Below are 12,079 nucleotides of genomic sequence, written 5' to 3'. Positions count from 1 at the left end.
AATGCTGAACTTTCAATAAGTCCATATTAATATTTAGAACACGAGAGTGAATAAAAATAGATGAAGCAGATGATAGATATGATAAAATACCTTTATTTGCCTGTTCATTAGTATACCTTCACATTTATGGATCCATCATTCATCACTCAGCAGAAGCCACAATCTTGTGTGGGCGGCTTCACAGTGTTTTAATGTGGTGCTGTAATTGGTTGTGAAACTACAGGGTTAATAAATACGTTGCCTCCGTTAGGGTAGAGTCTTTTCTGGGAGTGTCTGGGAGTTGTGTCGATTTGCACATGTCCATCCCAAATGCAAGAGTGATTATGACCGAGTACAGCCAAGTTCACGTGAAAGTGAGTGGTGTCACCTTCAACTTAAAAGGGTTCACAGTGGCCGCACCTGGATAACGTTGACCTCGGGTATATTGTCACAAGCAGAATGGATGTCCAGAGGGTGCGTGTCATTGCTGGCGATGATGAAGACGATGGAGGAGGAGCTGAAGGTGACCCGTTTCTTGGGCCTGTTAGCCCGGCCGTGAGACACCACGATTGGCCTTACAGGCCGATCCACCCCGGTCAGCGGGCGCTCTTTAATGCTGCGTTGCAGACGAACCAATCGAGAGCAGAGCAGCTGGAGCAGGCAGCGGCGGAACTGAGCAGAGCAGCAAAAGATCAAGAGACGAGGAACACAAATAAGTCAGGGATAAGATTTCTATTTAGAATTAAAATACATATTACACATGTTGCAGTAGGTCCTCATAATGATAGAACAATATTGTGTACAATACACACCACTGTTAAAATGCCAGATTTTGATACCCAAACAAATAAAAAAATCTGCATTATTGGATAGGAGTCTTATCAGCGTGACATCTGGACTTGAACTGAAAAAATGGTTTATTGAGTGTTGTGTAACAGTGTTGTGTACATTTTTCATGTCCACTGTATATATCTGTATGTGAATGTGAGAAGGTAATAATGTTGTAACATGTTCTGAATCGGAACTGATGTTCTGATCGTTAATGTCTGAGAACATTGCACTGCACCCTGACTTCACCCTGCTGCAGCATTTTTGCAGGTTGTATAATTCCAGGGAGCCATTGCTGTTCTACAATTTCTACCTTTTCATAAACCACAGTGTTGCTTTTCTGAAAGAAACGCCCCCATACATTTAATTTCTTCAGCTGCCTGTATTGAGAGCCCTCAGCCCTACAACCTTCAAACCACAAATACCACTCAAATGGCTCCACTACCTCCACCTACAAAAATCATATCTGCTCTGTGGTTCACTTTACCTTTCGGCTCATGAAGACGTATATGATGGGGTTGTAGGCAGTGCTGGACTTCGCAAAGAAGGAGGGGATGATGGCAAGCGTAGGTGTGATGGAGCTCTTCCTGCCAAAGGCCACCATCATTGACACAATAGCATAGGGCGTCCAGCACACGAGGAAGCAGGAGATCATTAGCAGGAACATGGCCGCCACCTTCTTCTCGTAGCGCAGTATTTTGATGATCTGAACTGTCTGGAGGTCCTGAATGGAACGTAGCTGGAGACAAGAGATGAAGAGATGGAGCTTAAAGTTACTTTTTATTAATGGATGTCCAAGATGGTGGACAGAATGCATGAAATGCTTGGTATGAGAAGGTGTTTGTTTTTGTCATATCTTGTAAGTGAATTTCAGGACTTACATTTACATTTTTTACATTTACAGCATTTATCAGACGCCCTTATCCAGAGCGACTTACAATCAGTATTACAGGGACAGTCTCCCTGGAGCAACTTAGGGTTAAGTGTCTTGCTCAGGGACACAATGGTAGTAAGTGGGATTCGAACCCGTGGGATTCGAACACACTCGCCTATGAACCTGGTTCATAGGCGAGTGTGTTACCCACTAGGCTACTACCACCCTACTTGAGGACTTGAGTCACCCAATGTACTCCAATGTACTATGGGTGGTAGTAGCCTAGTGGGTAACACACTCACCTATGAACCAGAAGACCCGGGTTCAAATCCCGCTTACTACCATTGTGTCCCTGAGCAAGACACTTAACCCTAAGTTGCTCCAGGGAGACTGTCCCTGTAACTACTGATTGTAAGTCGCTCTGGATAAGGGCGTCTGATAAATGCTGTAAATGTAAATGTACTCCAGGTATAATTTCACAGTTTCTTATGATCATCTACAAAGCTTAATGACCAGCACAACTTCACCCATGAAGTAATAATTCATTTTGTGCGACTGCCTTCAAACTTTTCACCTATCAGTAGTTTTTTTACTTCTGTTGAGAGCAGAAAAAATCTAGGCCACCACTAGGGGTCAGCTAGGTGTTTCATGGTGACACGTCACTCCAGTTAGTACTGGATCGATATTTGTGGACATTGGAACAAAAGCCATATTCAGAGAATAGAACTTTCATGATGATGGAAGGAACTGCACCTACATCTATGAAACTATCTATGGGCTGCTTAGCAGAGGTGTGGCACAGGTAACAGTGGGCAACGTGTCAGGCACGTTGAGAGCCTGTTTTAACACCCACTGGTCCGCAGCCATCCTCCTTCACCCTCCCTCATCCATCATCTTCCATCACCCTCCCATCCATATCTCCATGCTCAACTGTCGAAAAGATCAGATCTGCACATGTGAAGTGCCATGGAAAATATTGGCTGGCTGGGTGACCCCAAACCTTCCCCCAGATTACAGAGGACTTGACCGAGACAGCCGTGGACATGTGCAGAAGATGGCAATGGGAGGTGATAATGGAAACGTCACTGAGGTGGAACACATAAGACAGTAATGTGATGCAGAAAAATCTGAATAGGGGGAGGAAGAGGGCTTGATGTGTATTTCAGCTTCAGGATGTCTTGGGTTTTTCTTTGGTGTGGGCCTGCTTATATCTCAAAGGAACAATAACATTTTTTAGGTGTCTGAGAAATTGGCGTTGTCTTGCATTGGACTACACAAAAAGAGGAACTGAAAAATGGCAGCAAATCCAATATTTTTAATGATTGTTTTAGGACAACGTCTCCAGTGTTGTAATACTGGTTGTAATAACAGTTTATTTGAAATTTGCTTGGACTTTTCATTTTGCGTAAATGAAATGCATATTCATGTACGTATATACGTAATGATAATGGCTAATGCTGATAAATCTGTATATAAGCAAAATAAGCATTTTCCTCAGAAAATAGTCTAGTTTTGATCATATTTCAGTCAACAGTCTGACATTTTTTATTTAAACAATTATTCAGGTAAAGAATAACTGTCACAGTTCTTTACACAACCAATTATCACTTCTCTAATGCTCTCTAAATCATGGATTGTAAAGGATCAGCTTGAACTGAGAAGCTCCAGTCTCACCATGCGCACAGTGTACAGGATGTTCCCGTAACAGTAGGCCATGATGCCCACTGGCACGAAGAAGCAGCCCAGGAGGAAGAAGAGGATAAAGGAGGCATCGTTGGGGTCTTTGGAGGCCCAATCCAGAGAACACCCCAGCCGGTGGATTTCCAGAGTGTAGCGGTTCCAGCCCAACAGAGGTGCCCCCGTCCAGGCAATGGAGTACAGCCATATGTGTATGATGGCCCTCCAGGCCCAGGGGAAGTCAACAACCTTGGCGTGGACCACTCGAATGTAGCGTTCATACGCCAACGCTGACAGAGTCATTATGGACACGATACCTAGAGTGGCATACAGAGCTGTGGTCAGTTTTCTGCTGTAGTACAAACTTAAGGTTCATAAATCATAGAGTGTGCTATGACAATAGCATTTGCTAAGTATTCCTTTTTACAGTCTGGAGAAATCATTCGTGAAATTGCCTAGATGAACCCCGACCTTCTACAGCTACAAACTTGTCATAAACACATCAGTGCAAACCAGTGATCCGTGTTCCCGTGCCCTGGGGCATTGAAGGGGAATATCTGAAACATGTCTGAAATATGAGACATAAGAGAGTTGGAGACTTAGGGGTCACTGTCGACTGCCCTGGCCTGGACTGTGTGTGCGGGTCTACTTTAAATCTTTTTTACGAGACACAAAATTAGCCACTTTTCATGGCACTTTTCTCACTGACCGCCTTGGGCTTCTGTACCCAGCTGCACTGCCAGCACCAGATCAGCTGAGGAAACTGATTATATCTTGATGTTTGTGATGTCCAATCGTCCGCAGGCACGTCCACAAAACATCTGCGTTCTATATTCTCTACATGGCGCTGCTGTGACATTGGACCAATTGTGTCCACCACTACACAACAGCAGAACTGCACTGTTCTGCCAACAACAACACAAAGAAATCAGCCATAAACCTGAACAGTAGCTCGGGGGAGCCTGGATTATACTGATTTTATACCAATCATCTACCCTGTCAGGACAAGTGTATGCAAAAACAATGATGGACATGACAACAGTTACAGTTACATTGACGGCATTTAGCTTGCATTGAAATTGCATGACAATAATATTATAATACCAGTAATATTTGTAGGTAAATGCAAGGCATATTTATATATATGGAGAGAGCGAGTTCTGCCTGATCTGTGCTACCTGGCTTCTCTGTGTGTACACTGCTGTCCATAAAAAGCTAAACAAAAGTATATATGTTTAACTGAACAGCAGGCTATTTCGCAAAAGCCACTGCAAAATGAACTCTAGTTCACATTTTCAGCAGAACGGCACTAGTGACAGCAGCCGCTGTCCGATATGATTGGTGGAACCCACCAGAGATGAATCTGGCTTGTCAAACTTGTGGTTGTGAAAATAGTTTTTAATTACAGGGCCATGTAGAATTTACAGGGGTTACATTTACATTCACGGCATTATCCAGAGCGACTTACAATCAATAGTCACAGGCACCGTCCCCCTGGGGTTTGGTGTCTTACATTGGTAGTAGGTGGGGTTTGAACCTGTGGTCTTCTCAGTGCTTGTCATCATGGACTAGTGAATGTCCTGTGATTGGCCCCTGTATTGAAGTCCTGAGCGATGTGACAGCTGACCCACTTTCTGCTTCGCCAACACAAGCGCGACCCTCGCAATTTACACCCCTGGGTGCAGATCGATTATTTACAGCAGTCCACTCACAAAATGGCCCGATCACGTTCCAAAGGTGTTACACAACAGCGCACGCAACACCCCAAAGCCCGTCTCCATTCTGTAAGAGAGCGTTCCGCAGTCGAGGGAACTCCACCACAATTTGCGTAATCGTGTACCAGCACACCGGCACTAAATGCGCTTTTTTTTTCTTTACTTGGTTCGTGGCACGTAAACGTGTTTCTATTATTATTATTAAACCAGGATTCGCCGGTCAAGGTCGGTCTTTTTTTTTTTTGTTGAGAATTGCAATCGCGCAATGAACGACTTTTTACGCGCTGCCACCGACACGCACATCTACACACCAATGCGTTCCGGTCCAATCAAGGCCCGTTCCCCTGATTTCTGGCTCGGGGTTCGGGGCTCGGGGGTCGGGGGTCGGGGCTCGGGGGTCGGGGGGCTTTTGGCGTCTCCGGTCGCGTAAAACGCGCGCGGCGCGTAACGGAGTAGAAAAAAAAAGTCAAAGTGACGAACTTAAAGTGCGTCGACAGTGACCCACGTCTGGCAGCATTGATCGTGACGACGCGTGAAACCCGGGAGGAGGGTGTGTTTACAGCAGCCGATAACAGCTCAGAAGTCCAAGAAGTTTCTTTTGTCATCCACACAGACGTAGAACCCGCTGAAGACATCAATAATTATAATAATATGAATATTGTGAATAATAATAAATTGCGCGCAACGACAAAACACGACTTACCGAATAAGCTGTTGCTGAATCCATCCCACACGCATGTCTCCCAGTTCCACACCCAGCCGCGCCTGATGCACGAGACGAAGGTGAAGTTGATCCCCACGACCGAGACCAGCAGGTCGCTGACGCTGATGTTGACCAGCAGTAAGTTGGTGGGCGTCCGCAGCCTCCGGAACTTGTAGTACATGACGACGACCACCACATTGTTGCAGAAGCCCAGCAGTCCGACGGCTCCGATGGTGACGGCGAGGAGCTTGTAGGTGCCCACGGCGAAGGGGAACTGCTCGGGGTGAGTGGCGGGTCCCGTGGCATTGGCAGGCGTCATTGCGCGCAGGACTCCGGGCGCAGCATCGCGCCTCGAACCCGGTCTGCTGACATGGCAACCGCGCTCGAGCCGCGCCGAAATGAGGGGGGGGGGGGGGGGGGGGGGGGGGCGGTGCCGTTAGAACAGCGTATCACCGGCGTGACGTCACGTGCGGACACCCAACCAGAGAGTGGCTGTGGCGACGCGCGCCACGCAGAGGAGAAAGCGTCCTCGTGTGTGGAGGTCAGCTGTATTCAAGGGGAACGAGGGTCTGAAAATGGGGGCACTTTCAACAGAGGGCGTTCTGAAATGAAGGAAAATGCTCCCCAAAAGGACTGTGGATGCCAGGGGTGGTAGTAGCCTAGTGGGTAACACACTCGCCTATGAACCAGAAGACCCAGGTTCAAACCCCACTTACTACCATCGTGTCCCTGAGCAGGACACTTAACCCTGAGTGTCTCCAGGGAGGGACTGTCCCTGTAACTACTGATTGTAAGTCACTCTGGATAAGGGCGTCTGGTAAATGCTGTAAACGTGCCTTTTATCACATGGCCTCACACTTACATGGTGGTGAGTTTAAATCCCTGCTCAGACTTAGTGTGTGCGGAGGTGACACACTCTCCCCGTGTTGGTGCGGGTTTCCTCCAGGTTCTCCAGTTTCATCCCATCATCCACGTTAGTTGATTTGGTGACCCTGAACTATCTGTAGTTTTGAGTGAATGGTGCACTCTAAAAAACGCTGGGTTGTTTTTTCAACCCAAATGCTGGGTTGAGTCTGTTGTTGGGTTGATTTAACCCAATTTGGGTTGAAAATCGGTCTCGATCTGTAACCCAGCGGTGCTGGGTTGGGAACGCGGACCTGAAAGAGAGCACGCACGTCACGTCAACTACCTGGGACATCAGCGAGAGGAGCCGCCATTGTCTTTGCACCGTCGAAAAAAAATTAATTCTGAAGGGCGAAAAAATTCTTTTATGAGCGAAAGGCGCGGGTTAGGAGACGGGCGGAAAAAAATTCTGAGGCAAAAGCTGCGGGTAGAAGGACAGAGGAGAAATTTTTCTGCAAGCTTCACTGCTTAATATCTTGCTAACTAACACTTGCTATGCTAACAATGCTTAATATCTTGCGACTGCATTGGAGCCACCAATTTGTGTGTACTCACTCACACGGAGATCGGTAAGCTTTATTTTGCATATACAATGTGAAAGGGGGTTTTGGGGTTTAATGTTGTATTTTAGAAGTATACATTTCTGTCTACATTTGTCTGTTTCTCTTTTTTTTAAATGTGGATTTTGTGGATGAACAAGGTGAGTTGTTTTCTCTATTCAAATTAGAAACTGCTGGAACATTTGTAGTTTGAAACATGCATTTAATTATGAGGTCATCTTAAGGGAACAGTGAGCATTTGATACTTGCAGCAATGTGTTTTTAGAGTATTTGTTTTACATACATCGTGTTCAGAGAGGTTTATTTGTGTTATAAATAACTCTGCCTGAATATCAAAACTGAGCATATTTAATATTTTTCAGGTTTACCTGGAGTTAACAGGATTGTTGGAAGAAATTTTAAAGAAGAGTTCTTTGATGTTCTTGATGGGTTGTGTCCGATTTTGGTGAAAATTTCAAGAGGAAGACAGGTCAGATAGGAAAGCAATTAGCTCACCTGCTACAACACAATGGTGGGTTGATATTTCTGTTTTCTTCTCATAATGGTATTGCTGGTTAGTTCAATACATAAACTGTTCTCTTGTGGTATTTCTCTATATGAACAAATAAACCGATATAAGATTTATTTCCTTTGTTCTACATTCAAGTGTGTTTTATACCACTTTGCAGAGCACAGAGCCAACAGCCATTAGATGCCTTGTCCTGAGAGGACTTCCAATAATTCTTGGAGATGATGCATCTATGTTCTTCAAGAGCAGTTCAGTGAGTAAACCCTTTCTCCATTTGTACCATTCAAATATCAAATTGTGTAATATACCACCTACTGTCACAACATGAAAGACACCTATATATAAACACACAAAATAGATTGTTTACAGTGCCTAAAATAAAATCACATTGAATTACAAAATCTATAATATTAGATAATTCTATACAGTTGATTGTAGACAAATTGCTGTTAACCTGCATATTCTCTTTTTGTCTTGTTTCTTGCACTATGTAGAGTCTATGGAGACTCCATGGACATCCCAGTGGGAATCCTCTATTATGAGGACAACAGTTCAGCAAGCCCAGCATTGCTATAACTCAACCCCTCAAGACTGGGCATCAAACGAGAGGGCAAGGGAAGCACTCACCAACCTACCTCAAGCAATGTGCCTCTTGTTTGGCTTAACCTACGCACTTCACCTGCAACACCCAAAGTGCTTGAAAACACGTTTATTTTCATTCAATGTGAATGTGAAATTAAGGTAGAAGTGAGCTACCTCCAAAGGTTCAGAAGCTGAAGAATGAGCTAGCAGGGTAAGACACAATTATGCTTATAGCACAGCTCTTCATGCCTGATTGTTGTACAATTACTTTGCAGTGATTAGAGCAAATAGGCTTGCAGTTGTTCATTTTGTATCTGATTCTTCTTGTGCTTGATGTGTCTAGTATTGTATTATTATTTTTTTTACAGAGGGCACATTTTAGGAAAGTTGCAAGTTTATTTTGACCAAATATGATCCTTACTGCATAGATGTTCTTAATGCCTGCTTTGTGTGTTTCTTACAGATGACTCTTATATCTTAGTTTATGCATGATAAGAAAACTTTTTTTCATTACATTTACATGTCAAATTGTGTTTTTCTAAAGTTAATTTGGCTTCAATCTGATTCATTGTTACTGACTTTATTCCAGAAACACTGTGACTACAGTTTGATACATTTTCATAAAAATTGTCTTAATGTTGAGGTGGAGATGGAAAAAAAAAGTCTTAAATTCATATGGACACATTTTTTACATGTTTTGTCATGAATAAAATTCCATTATTGAAATATGTATTGCTGTATAATTGTTTTTATTTTAGTAATTTTAATCACAAGTTTCTATATTAAATTTCTGACCCATTTTAGGTTCCATTCAACCCAGCAGCGTAGTCATTTTTAACTAACAGTTGGGTTAATAATCACAACCCAGCATGCTGGGTTAAACGTGTAACCCAAAATAACCCAGCATTGGGTTGGTCCCTTTTTGACCCAGCGCTGGGTTACCAAAATAACCCAACATGGGTTGTTTTTAACCCAGCAGTTTTTAGAGTGTGTGTGTGTGTGTGTGCCTCATCCTGAGTGAGTCCTCGCCCTGCAGCCACGACCCTGAGAAGGACAAAGTGTTAATGGACAGTGAGTGTGAATGAGTGTGTAATCTGGATGCATCTTTTGGGTGAAAAAGTACTGCTCAGATATGTAACACACACACACACACACACACACACACACACACACACACCACTTGAAATGCAAAAACACATTAAGTCCATTCCCCCCCACCCACAGGACCCTGGAGGCACACACTGCATATGACCATGACAATGACTCTCAAAAACCAAAACAATGTAAGAGTGGCTGTGGGTGGTAGTAGCCTAGTGGGTAACACACTCGCCTATGAACCAGAAGACCCAGGTTCAAACCCCACTTACTACCATTGTGTCCCTGAGCAAGACACTTAATCCTAAATTGCTCCAAGGGGGGGGACTGTCCCTGTAACTACTGATTGTAAGTCGCTCTGGAAAAGGGCGCCTGATAAATGCTGTAAATGTAAATGTAAATGGCTGAGCACTGACACAGGCTCACTTAAATAAGGACTATATCAGATGCTGGGAATCGAGGGGGCGTGGCCTGCACTCAGAGAGCCGGGAACCATTGTCATTTGTGCCCGCTCTCATTGTAGAGATTCCCAAGTTTTTGTTGCAGGTCTGCCAACTTTGTAAACTAATGATCTCTTACAAGCAAAAGTTTACATATGGGAAAAATGTTATATTGCTGCTTAGAGAACAATAGAATAACACAGTCTCTTTCTCTATAAAAAAGTGAAGTGATCGTAATTGTGATTCACAGTGTGCACGGTGCACACAACAAAATGTGTCCTCTGCATTTAACCCATCACTCTTAGTGAGCAGCCAAGAAAGGCACCTGGGGAACAGTGTGTGGGCATGGTCATAATATCATTGTTTAATGAAAATAAGGAATACACGATTCTGCAATACATGATTTAGGTAAATCTACAGGTCAAACGTTTGGACACACCTTCTTATTCAATGTGTTTTCTTTATTTTCATGACCATTTACGTTGGTAGATTTTCACTGAAGGCATCAAAACTATGAATGAACTCATGTGGAGTTATGTACTTACCAAAAAAAGGTGAAATAATTGAAAACATGTTTTATATTCTAGTTTCTTTGCTCTGATTACTGCTTTGCACACTCTTGGCCTTCTCTTGATGAGCTTCAAGATGTTGTCACCTGAAATGGTTTTCCAACAGTCTTGAAGGAGTTCCCAGAGGTGTTTAGCACTTGTTGGCCCCTTTGCCTTCACTCTGCGGTCCAGCTCACCCCAAACCATCTCGATTGGGTTCAGGTCCGGTGAGTGTGGAGTGTTGATAAGTACACTCAGAAAAGTCTCAGATAGTGGTGGAGGAACCTGTCTGTTTGGATGTTGGATCTCATCTCTAAATGGTTACCATCACCATCTGCAAATATAAAGTAAAGGGACAGGCAACAGTACTTCTATGGCTTGTCAGCGTCCACCATTATGCAGTAAAGAGATATCAAAGAGGAAAAAAATGCATTCCAAATAAATCTAAATATTAAATTGTTGGCACATAGAGCATTAATTCAAACCTGCAACATGACGTGATATGAACAGCAGTATTTACAGCTATCTTTTATTCATATTCCTGGTTGTGGTCCCACTGTGGCTTTGATATGGACAAAAATCGTCAGCAGCACCCCATGTGACTGGTTATCAGAGAGAGACAGTGAGTTCAGCACAATTTTCCACTTTCATTTTCTGATGAGTTTCCATAAAAAAAAGATCTTCCACCAGCACAGGGAAGATGAAAGGCATTAATAAATCCCCATTCTGTGCGTCACATAAAAAATTCTTTACTTAGTTGTCATTTGACTTACAATGATGAGTGGTTTCTTTATGCTCCACTGTCTTGGATAATGAACCCTTTCACCGATTCTGTCTGTGAGCTCTATCTCTGCAGAAAGGGTTGTTCCAGACCTCGCCTCTAGAACTGGGTCAGACTTGAATTTTCTCCTTCTCTCCACTTCCCTTGTGGAAACTCTGCCTTCTTGTTCTTGTTGCTGAGTCACATATGAAATGTTTATCCATTGAAAAAAAGTACTACCATATGTGTTTAGATATTCTGATTAATATTCTAATGATTTTTATCTGCTTTTCAGTTTGGGTTGATTTTAAGTGTAATGCTATCGCTTAGGGTTTAATGCTATTTTGTCATTTTATTATTACTTCATTTTATTATTTATTACATTTACATGAACATTTATGGCATTTGGCAGTCGCCCTTATCCAGAGTGGATGGCATTCAGAGGTAGACATGCAAGGAGGGAGTTACAGTTATCCAGTTGTGAGATTAATAGGGACTGAACACGCATCTGGGTGGCCTGTGTTGAGAGATAATTCATGAACTGTGATTAATTTATGAAAGGGTTTTCTTTTCCTTCTGATGCAGCTAAACAACATGGTCCACTTGAGACCACTGTCTATACAGACATTAAAAACTGCCACGTCATTATACAACCTGGATGTCCTCACACTGCAAATATAAAAAAACCTAAAGAACATTAAAGAACAACAAAGGGGAGGCCATTCCATACTTTGGCTATGAGAAGTTTTTTCTCATAGCCAAACTACTATTTTTCCTGAATTTCCAACCATGGCCATAGGTTTTTGAACTAGAACCTATGGTAAAGTACCTGCCTGGCTCAGCTGCATCTACTCCTAGAATCTGGATCATGTCACTCCCTTGGTCTCCTGTGTTCGAGGCAGAACAA

The 12,079-nt window shown here is 43.3% G+C and overlaps 1 protein-coding gene across 1 annotated transcript; it reads right to left on the bottom strand.

Moving 5' to 3' along the window:
- Positions 1–83: 83 nt before the first annotated feature.
- opn3 (opsin 3) lies at positions 84–6,160 on the bottom strand. The gene is made up of 4 exons (XM_028989650.1): positions 5,777–6,160; positions 3,356–3,675; positions 1,295–1,546; positions 84–651 (listed from the first exon to the last, which is right to left on the bottom strand). The coding sequence occupies exons 1-4, from the start codon at positions 6,093–6,095 to the stop codon at positions 385–387; spliced, it is 1,158 nt and encodes a 385-aa protein (XP_028845483.1). The 5' UTR covers positions 6,096–6,160; the 3' UTR covers positions 84–384.
- Between the last annotated feature and the right edge of the window lie 5,919 nt (positions 6,161–12,079).

Source organism: Denticeps clupeoides, chromosome 8, assembly GCF_900700375.1.
Source record: "Denticeps clupeoides chromosome 8, fDenClu1.1, whole genome shotgun sequence".
Lineage (NCBI taxonomy): Eukaryota > Metazoa > Chordata > Actinopteri > Clupeiformes > Denticipitidae > Denticeps > Denticeps clupeoides.
Note: the sequence above shows the minus strand (reverse complement) of the source record. Positions and strands in the feature narration are given on the sequence as shown.

What these genes read in the sequence shown, in the direction of transcription:
- opn3 (XM_028989650.1), bottom strand. Translation starts at nt 6,095, where the DNA reads ATGACGCCTGCCAATGCCACGGGACCCGCCACTCACCCCGAGCAGTTC. An exon ending in ATTCAGCAACAGCTTATTCG is followed by an intron (nt 3,676 to 5,776) that starts GTAAGTCGTGTT and finishes ATGCCACTCTAG; the next exon opens with GTATCGTGTCCATAATGACT. An exon ending in ACGTCTTCATGAGCCGAAAG is followed by an intron (nt 652 to 1,294) that starts GTAAAGTGAACC and finishes TGCTCTGCTCAG; the next exon opens with TTCCGCCGCTGCCTGCTCCA.